This window comes from Chenopodium quinoa, unplaced genomic scaffold, assembly GCF_001683475.1.
Source record: "Chenopodium quinoa cultivar QQ74 unplaced genomic scaffold, ASM168347v1, whole genome shotgun sequence".
Taxonomy (NCBI): domain Eukaryota; kingdom Viridiplantae; phylum Streptophyta; class Magnoliopsida; order Caryophyllales; family Amaranthaceae; genus Chenopodium; species Chenopodium quinoa.
The window spans coordinates 6996565-7011272 of record NW_018743574.1 but is presented as its reverse complement, the minus strand read 5'-3'; the positions used below and the strand labels follow the sequence as shown (position 1 = coordinate 7011272).

Sequence of the window (14708 nt, the reverse complement as noted above, 5' to 3'; positions counted from 1 at the left end):
AGTTATTGAAACATATTTGTAAAAGCATGCATTTCTTTTTCTTTTTTTTTTAAATGAAATATTTTTCATAATTGTGATACTAGAGATGGAAGGATATTGGCTGAAAAATAAATAATTGAATATCTTTTAGGAATATTGCAAATAAATGTGGATCAAGATGTTGACAAGCCATAAGGTGACAACAAACCTAAATTCTTGTACTCAACTAAGCTTTGGGGAATATATATATATAAAATAAAGGCTAGTGTTTGAGTTGAATTTGATACAATATACTCCTTAGTTTGTTAGGATTTGCTTAATTTAATTTAGTTATGCATGCATGAGAATTGGTACAAATTTCATTAAACATGAATAAGACATCTAAATCATTGAATTGTTCTCTTCACCTAAAAATAAAGATAAGTATAATTTTAGTTTAGAGCTTATATTTATCAATGAACATATTGTATCATTTACTCATAAATTTAATCCATATTTTTAAATCGGACTGACTTTTACGTGATTTGAACGACTAACCATGACTGTGTTTATAAGTAGTCACGTACATTAGTACACCAATTTACACAAAATATAATAAATTTATAATCCAAGTCAATCCCTTAAACTCACGAGCTTATCCTAATAATAACAATTAACATACTCTTTCTTATTATTGATTCATTTCTCTCTATATATAACAAGCACAATTGTAACCTTTGAAGAAGTCCCATAATATAAGTTTCATCATCTTCTCCCATAATAATACTAAAAGCAAAATAAACCAATAAATTCCTACTCTTCCATTTTGCTTGGTTAAAAAAAAGAAAGATCTTCTTTGCCTATTTTAGACCACAAAATTTCAAAATTCATTACAAAAACATCAGACAACCTTTTCTTCCCATTTATCATCAGTTTTCATAGATATATTACTTTCAATCACAGAACTTTTTTTTTTGTTCTTTCTCATTTTATTTTTGTCTTAAATTAAAGAAAATAAATTAAAAAGCTGAAGTGTCAATTTCTTCGATTCGTTTTGCCCCAAAAATATTTCTTTTGGATCGTCTCCCTATGTTTTGCTAAGCCACCCATTACTAGTACTATCCTCTCTTTGTCGAGTCTCTTTCTTTCTCTGATCATTTTTTTCTCTCTCTTTTTTTCGTGTGAACTTATATTCAAAACCCAAAAAAAATTCAATCTAACATCAATAATAATGATGCAATTTACTGAAATTTCAAATTTCCCAACACCAAACACAATTTCTTTCCATCAATCTACAACCATGATGAATAGAATTAGGCCTTGGCCTGGTTTTACGACTTCGAAACAAAACACTTCCTCTTCTTCTTCTTCTTCATCATCTTTCAACAAGAATAATTGTATTAATAATCATAATTTAGGTGATGCTAATTATATGGAACAACTTTTAGTACATTGTGCTCAAGCTATTGATAACAACGACGCTACTCCTGCTCAACAAATCCTTTGGGTTCTTAACAACATCGCCCCGCCTGACGGCGACTCTAATCAACGACTCACTTGCGCTTTCCTCCGCGCTCTTATCCTTCGCGCTGCTCGTACCCCCGCTTGTAAGTTTATACTCAACTCCGCTACTAGTAACAACAACAACGACAACAACAACAACAGCAATATTAATACTAGTACGACTATTACTACTAGTAGTAGTATAGCTTGTGGTATAAACCTGAATATACACAAGTTCTCTCTTCTGGACTTGGCTAATTTTGTCCACTTAACACCGTGGCACCGCTTTGGGTTCACTGCGGCGAACTCAGTCATCCTAGAAGCCATTGAGGGTCGCACTGGGGTCCACATCGTGGACCTCAGTGTGACTCATTGCATGCAAATTCCTACTCTTATTGACTCCATTGCTACTCGTTACCAAGGTAGGCAACCCCCCACGGTTACACTGACCGTGGGGGCGTTTACCCAACAAGGTCCGCCGATGTTTGATTTTATTTGTTATGATGATCTTGGTGTTAAGCTTATTAACTTTGCCCGCTCTAAGGGGGTGGTGCTCGAGTTTAAGGCCGTCCCCACCACCCCCTCGGACGGATTTGCCTCTGTCCTAGATGAGGTTAGGACGAGGCAAGAACAAATGAGATTTCTCTATGGAAACCCTCATCATCAAGAAGAGTTGGAAGAAGAAGCTTTGATCATAAATTGTCAAATGTCGTTACATTACTTAAACCACGCAGAGCCAGAAGAGGACCCTAGCGTGGTGATGTCAATGAGGTCAATGTTTTTTAAGGCATTACGGAGTTTGTCCCCGACAATGGTGGTGGTTGTAGAGGAAGACGTAGATTTTACGTCTAGGAATCTGGTTGGAAGGCTAAGATCCGCGTTTAATTATTTTTGGATACCGTTCGATACGGTGGACACGTTCTTGCCTAGGGGGAGTAAGCAAAGAGAGTGGTACGAGGCCGATATTTGTTGGAAAATTGAGAATGTGATATCTCATGAAGGGGACCAGAGAGTGGAGAGGCAAGAGCCGAGGACACGGTGGTCACAACGGATGATGGAGGCGGAGTTTAGGGCGGTCGGGTTGACGGGAGAGGCAACGATGGAGGTGAAGGCAATGCTAGAGGAACATGCTACAGGGTGGGGGTCTAAGAAAGAAGAGGAGGATATTGTGCTCACTTGGAAAGGTCATAATGTTGTTTTTGCTACTGCTTTGGTACCTTCTTAAATTAGTTCAGTACTAATAATATATGAGTAGTCATTAACATTCTTAGTCAGTGTTTGATGTTGTGTTTGATTATTAGTTAGCTTAGCTTCATCCTTATTTAGGCAAAATTGATGTTATTGGCCTTATTGCCACTACTAATAATTCACTAAATTGACGCCTAACTATTCTCCGCGTCCTTATTATTCTAAACTGTTTCAATTTTTGAAACTTTGAAAGCATGATTTTTGTCATTTGTTTAAGGTCTTGTCAATTTCGCATATGTTTCAATTTTTCTTTCTTAAATTTGCCAATTATTTTCAAATTAAACTAGCTTGCTTGTTATTTCGCATATGTTTCTTGTCAAATAATAATAATAATAATAATAAAAGAAATATAAATGTTGAGGCCTAATCTAATATTGTTGTTCATCAATCATATGGGATATATATATGCACTCCTGTGAAATTAAATAATACTGGATGAATTAATACAATCCTGCGAAATTAAATAATAGGGTACAACAAACAAATAAAAATAGAAGTAATATTTTAATTCCATTCGTTTAATTAGATATAGTATTTGGATCAAACAACTGAAATGTGTCAAAGTAGTGAAGGACCAGTATAAAAAAAGAAGCAAAGGTATTGGAATCTATCCAATGTGACAAGCAGAAATAGATAAAAATCATTAATTAGTACAGTTGTAAAATAGAGTAATATAGTGATGTGTTCAGTACCCAACTTACAAAGGTAGTTGGCATTCTTGTTGCAAGTGTCGTAGATTCTAGTCTAGGTTACATTTATTCAAACTCATTGTTTACTAAGTTGCCAGATTCTTTCCCAGTTTGGTCTAGCTCTTTACGTCACTAACCATAAAGTTAGATACATTGATGAGAAAGTGATCATACTTTGAGAGCACTACTGCGTAAGTGTGTAATACTTGATATGGTTGTTGGTCGTGTCAAACTGTGTCTCTTATGGAGTATGCGTATGATTTAAGGCCAATTTTACTAGTTATGTGTTATTTAGGATTGACAGTCTTATCACAGTTCAGGCTCATGTGCCATTATATTGTTTTATATAGTTCCATCAACAAGTATATAATTTTATTAGAGCAATTGGTAAAGTAAATAAGATAGAATTAAAGCTGGACCATTAATCAAGTTGCTGTCTAGCTGATAATAGTGGACAAATATTCAGCAACGGAATGTAGGCGCTAACGTAGCAAGGGGCTACAGTAATATAAGTGGCTAGTATCCGCAAGATTTATTGATTTTGGATAACAAAGTAAGCAAATTGACAAATGAGTTCAAGAATAATATGCTATTTCACATGCAAACTCAATGTGATCACTTATTCCAGTTACTTGCCTTCGTCACGCTGAATGTGAGAGTGACCATCTTAGGAAACTGGTTAGGGTTTATTTTTTGGCTTTACGTATACAAGGATATGATGCTTTTTTCATTTGGATTTTAAAGATGTGGCTTATAATACAGGCCAATGACTAGTTAATTGAACTTTATCATTACAAAAGTGGCAGTGAAAACGGCTAGTACAACTTAACGGTTCAAAATGTTTAAAAACTTTGAAATTTCTTGCTTTCCATTTAGACGATGATAAGTAGTAATTGGAAGTCCAAGACATAGTTAAACCACAATAAGGTTTTTTTTTTTTTTTTTTTTTTTTGAATAGCAAACCACAATAAGTTCAATTCACATGAAATGCACTTATTTGAGCCTTTCTAATCTTTATTTATTTTAGTTGTAGATTAAGTTTGTGTATGTCACTCTTCTAAATCTTGATTTATACATCTATTCAAAAAAAAAAAAAAAAAAAAAAATCTTGATTTATACATAAATGTAATGTCTCCAAACTTTCATATAACTAGCACTTATCAACTTTAATATTAAAAATAAAATAATGCTTGTACGTAGAAACACATTATACACTTACATAAAAATATAATATCAAGCATTAACTTACTATAGGAATTTAGCAATGTAATCACATTTTCTTTTTGATATTGTAACGAGATTTGGTCGCAAACACTCTCACTCTTAGGGCTTGTTCACATTTACTGAACTAAGCTGAACAAGACTGGACTGAACTAGCTAATTGGAGCTGAATTGAACTGAATAGAGTTAAAATGAATATTTTATGAAAGAAGAAAAATTAAGAGCTGAAATGAAGTGATTGAAGCTGAAATGAACTGAACTGAAATTAAGGGTCTGTTCTCTTACGTTGAAATTCAGTTAAGTTCAGTTCAGTTGAATTTAGTTCATTTCAGCTCCTAATTTCCTTCTCTTATAAAATATTCATTTCAGTTCAGTTCAGCTCAGCTCTGTTCAGTTCAGCTCAATTTAGTTCAGTTCAGTTCAGCTGATTTCGGTCAATGAGAACATGCCCTAAGTTGAAGTTAACAGGCCCCTAATCACATCTGAATACCCTTTAATGAGGATCAGATCGTCACCACTATCCGATCTCAACAATTTGGACCCATAATTTACAACAATATTTGTACAAATAAAATGTGTTGTCAAAATGAAGCATTGTCCACAATTTCTAAAAATAAACTCAAATAATACACTTATCCTATTAGTGACTCATGTGTAACTAACTACTTGCATTAACTAATTAGCCACCAAAGACCATTATGTATTTATGTATGTGTGTGTGATTTTTTCTTTCTAGAAACATTTAAAAATGATAATAAGAAAAAAAACCTTGATCGAGTTTGACTTCCAAGTTCCAACATATCTGAGTTAAGAAAGAATGACAACAAATGATTGGATAATGTTCCAATCAAAGTTAACCAAAGATGCAACATATCATCATATCATATACATTGACAATTCAACCCTTACCTTAAAAATAAGCCCACGTGCGTTTTAAACTTTGACTCCTAATGACTTTCAGAACCTTCTTAGAGTCTCTCTCTTTACAACCCGTAAAATTGCCCTAAAATTATTTCCCTTTTTCTCTCTCTTCCCGCTATCGCGATAACTCTGATTAAGCAGCTCATCTAATTTTCAGCTTTCAATTTCATCAACTTCTGCATTATTCTTTACTTATTCAGGTTAGTCCGCTTATAATTTCTCTTTTTTGTTTTGTTTATGAATTTGATTTTTTCGATCCCAATTTTGGTATTCTAGGGTTTTTGATTTTGATCTTTTTGATCGAACTTTGAATTTGCTTTATTGGGTGTTGGGATTTCGATTTGGTTCTTGAATTGCTTGGTTATTGATGATTTGTAGCTTAATTCTTGTGATTTAAGTTGAATTTGAGATGAATTTCTAATTTTGCTGGCGAATTCTTTCGCTGCTTGAATATGAACACTAATTTGAGGGTTTTAATGTTGATAGTTGGTTGTTTGATGAAAAGATTGAAATTCGAGCTTAATTTTGATATGTGTTTTGTTTGTTTTTGTTAGTGGATTCAGTATTCTGGGTTTATTCGACAACACTGTTGTTCTTGCTCGATGGCTGATCTAATTAGAAGATTAGGGTTTGGAATTTTAATTTTAGACGCTGTTTCTGTTTGAAGTGCTATTAATAATTTCTGTGGTATTAGGGTTTAAATTTTGATGGTTGTAAGAAATATGGAAATCAAAATGCCGGGTGATCGGCATTTTGATAGGATTGACATATTAGAGATCAAAATTCAGATTAGTAGGAAAGTAGGAAGTCAGAGGGCTGAGAAGTACTTTGGTCTGTTGGACAGCTTTTTCGGCCTCAAAATCGGAAAGTCTGAGTTTGATAAAAGCTGCATTGCTGCAATTGGGCGGGAAAACATCAGCCTGCACAATCGCCTGATTAAATCCATTCTTCAGAATGCTTGTCAATCAAAGACACCTCCCTCGAAAAGAAGCAAATTGGAGAGTCCTGTTGTTGATAAGGTTGCTAATGGGTATCAAAGAAGTTGCCTTCAATCTCTCTGTAGGGATGTGTTGCCATTGTCTCCACGCAAGGGAAGGACTCCTTGTTTCCGTGATCGCAAAAGCAAGGACCGTCCTAGCCCACTTGGCCCTCATGGGAAGCCCAATGCTGTTGAGGCATGTAAGGATTTGGGCCATAAGACTCTAGAGCAGCAAAGTGCTACAGAGTTGCTGTCTTTAGGTAGCAGACCTATTGAGGTCAACTCCGTGGAAGATGGGGAAGAAGTTGATCAGGCAGTAATTAGCCCGGGAATTCACAGCAGGAGTCCTGTCACGCCACCTCTAGGAATTCCTTGGAATGGAAAAGGAAACCGGAAAGTTATCAGCAGTTTATCATCATCTAGTTTATCATCTTCTAGAATTCCTGTTGAATCGTGTCATGGAGATGGTGAGCTACCTAACACAAGCTCTTTAAGGAAGCCATTAGAGCAGAAATTGGAAAAGGAAGGGTTGAGTGTTTCACCGGATTGTGTGAATCTGTTGAACAATGGGTTGGATACTTACTTGAAGAGGTTGATAAAGCCCTCACTAGAATTGGCTAGTTCAAGGAATGGAAGCAAACGACAAAAAATGAGTGCCGAGGGTGTTCATGGCCTAAATGGACTTTGGCCTGTAAAATACTTACAAAGTCCATCCATGTCTTCTTCTGTTTCTCTTTTGGACTTTCGAACTGCTATGGAGTTGAATCCACAAGTACTTGGAGAAGATTGGCCAACGCAGCTTGAGAAGGTCTGCCTTCGAGAGTTTGAAAGTGGGATTAGTGATCAGTTTGGAGAAGACATGGTGGGGTAAAATATGTTTTTGATAGGAACGAGGTGCTGCTTTGTTGATAGAATAACCTCTAACATTGATTTAAACCTCAGTAGATTTATCAGCAGTGATCCAGTGTAAAATTGCCGGGAATTTTTGGATTAAGTCGATTCCATTGTATATACACCATCAAAATGGTATCTAGCAGGATTATTGTTGGGGAAATGGGGGTGACGAGATATAAATAGGAAACCATTGTAAGATTTTTGTTACTAATACCATTTGGGGCTCTCTGAATAATATAAGTGTCTGATTCTTCCCACTTTCAATGCTGGGTACTCTTTTCCTTGTCGATTATTCCAATTTTTTTTTGTTCTAAGAAGTCAAGTGCAGAAAAGTATATTTCTGAGAACGAACACAATAATATACGAAGTATAACTTCTGAGTTCAAACAGCTTGTCATCGTAAAGATTTTAATTGCAATACCAATCAAATGACGTTGCAATTGAACAGGAAACAAGAAAGGTATGGATTATATATTTCATTGATGCAAACAAGTTTTAAAAAAAAAAAATTATTTTTTTGTAAAGGAGACAAAATTTTGCTGCACTGCTTGTTTGCGTCAATGCATGCTTCTCAAATCTGTATATGGTCAATCCAACTGCAATATCCTGCCCAAATTGATTTACACAGACAAAATATGTGAATTCATAGAAGATATAGTCCGAAATGGACACAAAGAAACATTACATCTAATTCGGTTTTATCGAAATACAAAAAGGTTGAAATTTAATTTGTCATGAAGATGGGGATCTTATACATCTTACTAGCAGAAATATAAACACCAAGATAAAAGTGTGTGTTGGAACAACAAGTGTGTAGTGTGTGAATTTTGTGAAAAAACTCAAAGTCCCACATTGGTGGGAAATGAGAGTTTTACTCTCTTTATAATATAGAGAGTGGGCTAAAGGGGTGTGGCCCTTGGGCTACCCACATTTTGTGGAGAGGGAGGACCTATATGGTAAACCATATATCACACACGCGCGCCGAACCGAGCCGGGCTGGGTCGGGTCGGGTTTGGGTTATTAATTCTCGTTGCTGCTAAACGTTGCTAATTTTTGTTACCGGTTTGATTAATATTCAGTTACAAAACGTTTTACTGTTTTGGTTTACATTTTTTCCGTTACATTGCTTGATTCTCGTTGCTGTTTTACTGCTAAACGTTGCACCGTTACACTGATTTAACGCCTTGATTCTTGCTTAACGGATACACTAATTGCAGTAAACGTTGCTAATCTTTCTCCCGTTTTCATGCTTAAGCTGTTACGTATCTTTACCTATAAAAGGACGGTTCCAGCTTTGTTTTTAAACACACGAAAAAATACACAAAACCACTTTGCAAAATATATTTTCTCTTCCTCTCAAAACAGTCGAGCAGTTTCTTTCTGATTTTCTGGTGTTCCGTTGTCCGGTGGTTCGGTGCAAAACCGCCGGTATTTTAAACTTGTGAAAGACTGTTTTATCCTGGGGGCATCCGGTTTGGTACGAGCTGCTTGCACAACTTTGAGGCAGTGCCGCGAATGTTCTAAAGAGAGCGACATAGTCCGCGACTCAGTCTTATTCTCGGTAACATTGTTTTTACTATTTTATTTGTGCAATTCCGTTTATAACAGTGTGCATCTTCTCCACTGCACAAAAGGGTCAGTTCAGACACAAAAGACCAAGATAAAACAGTTTCAGAGACCCCTTGTATTGATGTCATTTTTCCTTCTCAAAAACCAGTTACTTGATTCTGAAAAAGAAAAACCCAAAGGCGGAACTTGTTAGATAGTGCAAAGGTAAGAACGCTGATCTTTGCAGAGACACTGCTGCCAACGTACTCATAACCTAAATCCTTTTCATGTATTATTCATTTATGCCGACCCTGTTTTCTTAATTAAGCTGAACTTTGCAGAGACACAGCAGGATCATGCTGAGCAGAATATTTCAATTCATTAAACCATTGAAGAGATTAGAGGAGCAGCTAACTAACACTGGTAGTGTGTCAATGAGAACCCGCTTGATCAAGCTAAGAATGCTCCTATTACAGTACGTAACGTACAAGCATTCAAGCTAATTTGCTTAACAGGTAATTTCAACAAATAAGATTTGTATGTTTAGGACATATTGTACAAAATTGCCTTGTTTACACAATCTGTAGTTGAAATCCTTGTTGAAATCACTGAACAACTGTCGTGAAAATCTTGCAGATCCTACAATGTGAGGCATCAACATTAGCCCAAGCAACAGTGTCGTCCAAACTGCAATGAACGAAGGAATTCTCCAGGTACACATGAATTTTTAATTTTTGACTACTCGAAATAAATGTCATTCATATGAAATTTTGCGGGGAACATGATATGAAATATAAAGCCCTGTTCAATGTTGACCAAGTAATTCATAATGAATTGAATTTACAATCATTTACAAGTACTCTATTTAATTGAATTGAATTTACAAGTACTCTATTTAATTGAATTTACAATCATTTACAAGTACTCTATTTAATTGAATTCATAATGAATTGAATTTACAATCATTTACGAGTAATTCATAATGTTGACCGAGTAATTCATAATGAATTGAATTTAGAATGTTTAAGACTTTTAGGTTTAGTCAACAATCATTTACAAGTACTCTATTTAATTACTGTAATTTGCTGAGAATTTCATCAGAAATCTGAATATCAGTGACATTAGTTGAGTACCTTTTGTACTCTGTAGCAGACTGTACCTTGTGTTCAGTTACAAAAGTTACAATTTAGTAATCTCACTTTATTTACACCCTGACTTATCATCGGAAAGGAATGTGTCAAGCGCCGCGCACTTTATACTTAAGGTGTTGGCTGTTGTCACATATAAATCTATTTTCTATTTTGTACATAGAGGTATATATGAGATTATGGAGCTCCTCCTGGTGTAATAAATTGATTAAGATAATATATCGGCTTGTAAGTTATCCAAACTCTCTTGTAAGCCTTAAGAATGAACTACAAAGCAAACACAAAACACACAGCACACAACGAAAAAATAAACGCCACAATTCACTTGATATAACATTTGAGTTAAACTGTATGTCATTCTAAAGAATTCAATTGAGACACAAGTTATATTGTATTGACTATTGAATAGAAAGAATAATGCAATAATGGAGGAAAGAAGAAAAGATATAAATACATTACTGCACACAAATTGAGATAGATTCAGCTGAACTGCTTGTTTGCTTCTTCAATGCATACTTTCTCAGATGTGCAAATGATCATGGAAAACTAGGGCCAACTCCAAAGTCTCCGGATCCAATAGAATTACAATTCTGCCCAAATGATTCATGCAGACAAAATCGTGAATTCATACAAGAGATAGTCAAAATTAAACAGACAGAACACAATCATATTTGAACTTATGAATCCTGTTTCATGGATTTAACCAGGTCTGTTTTCAACCCCTAAAATAATCGTTACTAAATCAAGAACTAAGGCAAAATAGTTACCGTGAAGTTGCAGTCTTTGAAAGCTTGGTCTTGAAAATTAACTTGGGCTAATTCCCGGGGAATTCTTGTTGATGCCGAAATGTTAGGCATGATCATCAACATAAACACGAGTCCTAGCCATAGCGTAGTACACAATGCCACAATCAATCTGGGAAATCCAGAACACTTTAAAAATTTCTGCATTTTTGTATATGGCTAGAAATAATAGGGAAATGTAATTTAATTCAATCTGTTGGAAACAATTTTTTTTCCTTTCATTATATTACTACTGTCTTTTGAAGGTTGAAATGGCAATACTGGCCAGTTCTAATTACAGTATTAATACTTAATTATTTGTTTATATTTTGGTACTCATGTATGATTGTAAAATCGATCGTGCTAAGCAGTATTCTTTATGTGAAGGATGTTTGGTTTGATTTTCTCTCATTTTTGCTTAAGATATATAAAATCCAGATGGAGATTGGTTTATTGATAGTGACAAATAGGTACATCGAATGTTCATATGAACATTGTCGAGAAATGAGACTTTTGTTATGGGCTACTCGGTAACCTTTGTAATTAAATCAAAACACAGAGGGAGTACATATTACTAATTATTAGATCATGACTTAAAATCTTACAAATTCACAATTTTTAGAATTTACAAACAATAAAGGAAAAAGAAGTAATTCAATTTTTTCATTACTTCCTTTATTTCCAATAGAAGATATAACAAAAAGAATACTTCTACGAGTGTACACTTATACTAGTAGCTTGCTAGCTAAAAGAGAATTCATCTACTAGAGTATTAGTTGAAGGCATCACATCGAATTCGAATATTACCATTCTTGGAATTCTTGACTCCGACCCGACCCAATCTGATCATGGACTGGGCAAAAGCCTGTTTAAAGCTTTGAGAACTTTGGGCCCAACTTGTAACAATGCCCCTAGTTCTTTTATCTGTATATAGGACTTGATCCGAAGTAAAAAGGCCCTTTCCATTTATCAAGTTTTTGTAGTAAGCGTTATCAAACACCCTAGGTGATTGTACATCCATGTTAACAGCAATTCTAGGATCCACATTTTTAGGGCACATGCTTTGCAATTGGGCAGCAAATTGCGGGTTCAGGGTTGGGTCAATCGGGTTACTTGGTGTGAACCCGTATATCCGGTTAGAGAACTTGTTGCAGTGAGAAAATCCCACCGTATGTGCCCCTGTACATAATGTAAAAATTTAACAAAATGATAGAGAATTTGCGTAGAATATTCAAATTGAAGTTCTTTTTTGGAGTAATAATTTTGTTATATACGGGTGCAATTATTTACTCTTTGTGTCCAATAAAGCTAATTAACACAGAATCCATACAAAAAGATCACGAGCAAAAGTTGAGTGTCGGTGTTTAATTTACTTTCGAAGGTCCAAATAATGCAGCTGACAAGAAAGGCTACATGCTATTCTGAAACCGTCCAAATATTTGGGCCAACCAATTACGTAACGGTAACGCATCTAATAATAATTTACTACCTTTTTCTAAAAGTAATCCGTATAAAGCTATCAAAAATTCGAAATCTAAAACATCTTGTTAAATGGTAATTATTGGCCAGCAATAGTAGTACTTTAACATATCTATAGCTTTATTACTACTGAGCGTTAATCAAATACAAAGTATAATATGACCTATAAATATATGAAATATATTTATATTATGTAGTATTAACCTGTTTTACTTGAATTTGAATTACTTATATTTTACTCCGTACGGTCTTTTTTTTTAAAAAAAAAAAAAAAACTCTGTACCAAAAATATTATGTTCAAAGTTCAAATTTACTGATTTTAAAACCGAAAATATTATATTACTACGTATTTGTTTGTAGGACTAGCTAGCTGATCATGACATTTTATATCCATCTATTACTCTGTATTATATAGACTCGATCATGTGTTAGATTATATATATATGCATTACTTTTCAAAATTTCATATACTCCGTATACGTATCTATTAACGAAACTAGTGGAAATACAATATACTATCTCCGGTCCAAATTACTTGCAATTTTGGAATACATTATACGTATCTCACAAATAATTCTAAAGTTGCGAGTAATTTGGACCGGAGGTAGTGTTTTTGATGTGTTGTGGAGTATCATACTATGATATAAGAAAAAGAAGAGTAAGAGTACCTGAGAGAGCAACCATCTCAGCTTGGGAGAGGCCATTAGAAGCAAATAAAGAATTAAGGCGATTCAAATCATCTGAAGGTTGCGGTAATCTTCCATTTACACTTGTTGCTGTTGATATCAACCCGTCAAGTCTTCCCAATTCTACTTGCCAAAACGGTCCACCAGACTACATTCATACGCGTCTAGGTTAATCATCTATCTCATATATATATTAGTCATATTAATATGTATTAATCTTTGATTTATCCTAGCCCAAAATAGGGTGGTATAGCAAATTTAGTTCTCAAAACTATGAACGATATTTATATCAACTGATTGTAGAGACACGAACCAGATTAACAACATCGCGAGTAGCAAGGGCAAGAATATCAGCACAAGAAACATTATTAGTACATCCTGGAACAGCATCAACCGCGGCTTTTGCCTTAATCACGGTGTCAAATCCATCTCCCGCTAGTGAAAGATTGTCTGGATGATCCTTTTCTGCCTTGTTGTTACTCGTCGATTGAATGATAACCGAAGCATCACATCCCTATTAGGAAAACAACACAAGGCTTAAGAATAGGGAGGAAAATTTGGCATAATTTTTCCGTTGTTTAAATAAAAGGTACAAAATTGAAGAAATAAATACTTACATTGACAAAGCAATCATGGAAGAAGAGGCGAAGAGTACCGGGGATAGTAACGAAGGTTTGCTGGATTTTCTTCTGCACGGCTTGCCTAACGATTTTTTCGACGTTAGGACATGTTTTTGCGTAATAATTTGTACTAAGTGAAGTTGCAGTGTAAGGCGTAAATAAGCAGAGTCCAATTAACAGGGCAGAAACTAAACTATAATGATATCGATGACTCATTGTTTTGGTGTTTTTCACTAAAAAGCTAAGCTAGCTAATTTATTTCTAAGTTGTGTAGTTTGAAGCGATATATAAAGTATATATATGTAGTTAAGTTTAATAGCTAATTATAGTGTTAGTAAAATTATTATGATTAGGTGGGCATCACTTTGCCAGTTGGAGTAGAATCTTAGTGCAAACTTTACTGTCTGGCGGCATGTTCTAAGAATTATGACTGTTTTAAATGTGACGATGAGAATTGAGAAGACGCCAACGTTGGATTTCTGATATGTCCATGCATGAATGATGTATACAGACTAGATAAAGCTAACCTTAGCTTACTAGAAGGACCCGATTTGTGACCCAATTTACACGAGAAAATGATATTCGAATGAATTGACTCGATCCAACCTCACCAACTCGAATAATGTAGTCTGAAAGTAGACAAATATGTAACATTAGAGGCATCATTGTAAATTTGAGACGCATTAAACCACAAAAATAATGTACGGGTGTTGGCTTCTAAAAAGTGGTAAAAAAGAACACCTTATTATTAATTACGAGTAATCAAGTTACCCTATTAATTACGAGTTATCAAGTTTATCACGGATAATATCAAGAGAGGCTTGTGGGACAAATTATTAAGAATAGAGTAAAAGATTCGGCAAAGTACCAAAAAAGTGAGGGGAAGCGGCTAATTACTCCACTAAACTAGTACTAATTTCTGTGAAATTGTCAGAATTGGGATAATAATCTATCATATGACAAAGATCCTTTACCTGCAAGATTGCTACCCCTGTCTTTTGAAAATTTTATTTGCCAATAAATCCGAAATTA

General features: G+C 34.7%; 3 protein-coding genes and 1 long non-coding RNA gene across 4 annotated transcripts; 2 read left to right on the top strand and 2 right to left on the bottom strand.

Annotated features, from left to right (window-relative positions):
* Positions 1-559: 559 nt before the first annotated feature.
* Positions 560-2847, top strand: LOC110682413 (scarecrow-like protein 32). Its single transcript, XM_021858745.1, has one exon. It carries the CDS (start codon positions 1190-1192, stop codon positions 2684-2686), a length of 1497 nt encoding a protein of 498 aa, XP_021714437.1. The 5' UTR covers positions 560-1189; the 3' UTR covers positions 2687-2847.
* A 2687-nt stretch (positions 2848-5534) lies between these two features.
* LOC110682412 lies at positions 5535-7700 on the top strand. Its single transcript, XM_021858744.1, has 2 exons — positions 5535-5740; positions 6095-7700. Exon 2 carries the CDS (start codon positions 6248-6250, stop codon positions 7388-7390), a length of 1143 nt encoding a protein of 380 aa, XP_021714436.1. The 5' UTR covers positions 5535-5740; positions 6095-6247; the 3' UTR covers positions 7391-7700.
* A 2717-nt stretch (positions 7701-10417) lies between these two features.
* LOC110682411 lies at positions 10418-11254 on the bottom strand. The gene is made up of 2 exons (XR_002503411.1): positions 10877-11254; positions 10418-10699 (listed from the first exon to the last, which is right to left on the bottom strand). It is a non-coding gene; the product is annotated as an uncharacterized LOC110682411 (long non-coding RNA).
* Positions 11255-11451: 197 nt separating this feature from the next.
* LOC110682410 (peroxidase 50-like) lies at positions 11452-14111 on the bottom strand. Its single transcript, XM_021858743.1, has 4 exons — positions 13674-14111; positions 13370-13570; positions 13039-13204; positions 11452-12070 (listed from the first exon to the last, which is right to left on the bottom strand). Exons 1-4 carry the CDS (start codon positions 13890-13892, stop codon positions 11664-11666), a joined length of 993 nt encoding a protein of 330 aa, XP_021714435.1. The 5' UTR covers positions 13893-14111; the 3' UTR covers positions 11452-11663.
* Between the last annotated feature and the right edge of the window lie 597 nt (positions 14112-14708).

Coding starts and splice junctions, on each gene's coding strand:
- LOC110682413 (XM_021858745.1), top strand. CDS start 1,190: ATGATGCAATTTACTGAAATTTCAAATTTCCCAACACCAAACACAATT.
- LOC110682412 (XM_021858744.1), top strand. CDS start 6,248: ATGGTTGTAAGAAATATGGAAATCAAAATGCCGGGTGATCGGCATTTT.
- LOC110682410 (XM_021858743.1), bottom strand. CDS start 13,892: ATGAGTCATCGATATCATTATAGTTTAGTTTCTGCCCTGTTAATTGGA. Junction 13,571..13,673: donor TCCATGATTGCTTTGTCAAT/GTAAGTATTTAT, acceptor TTTTCCTAATAG/GGATGTGATGCTTCGGTTAT. Junction 13,205..13,369: donor CTCGCGATGTTGTTAATCTG/GTTCGTGTCTCT, acceptor GTATGAATGTAG/TCTGGTGGACCGTTTTGGCA.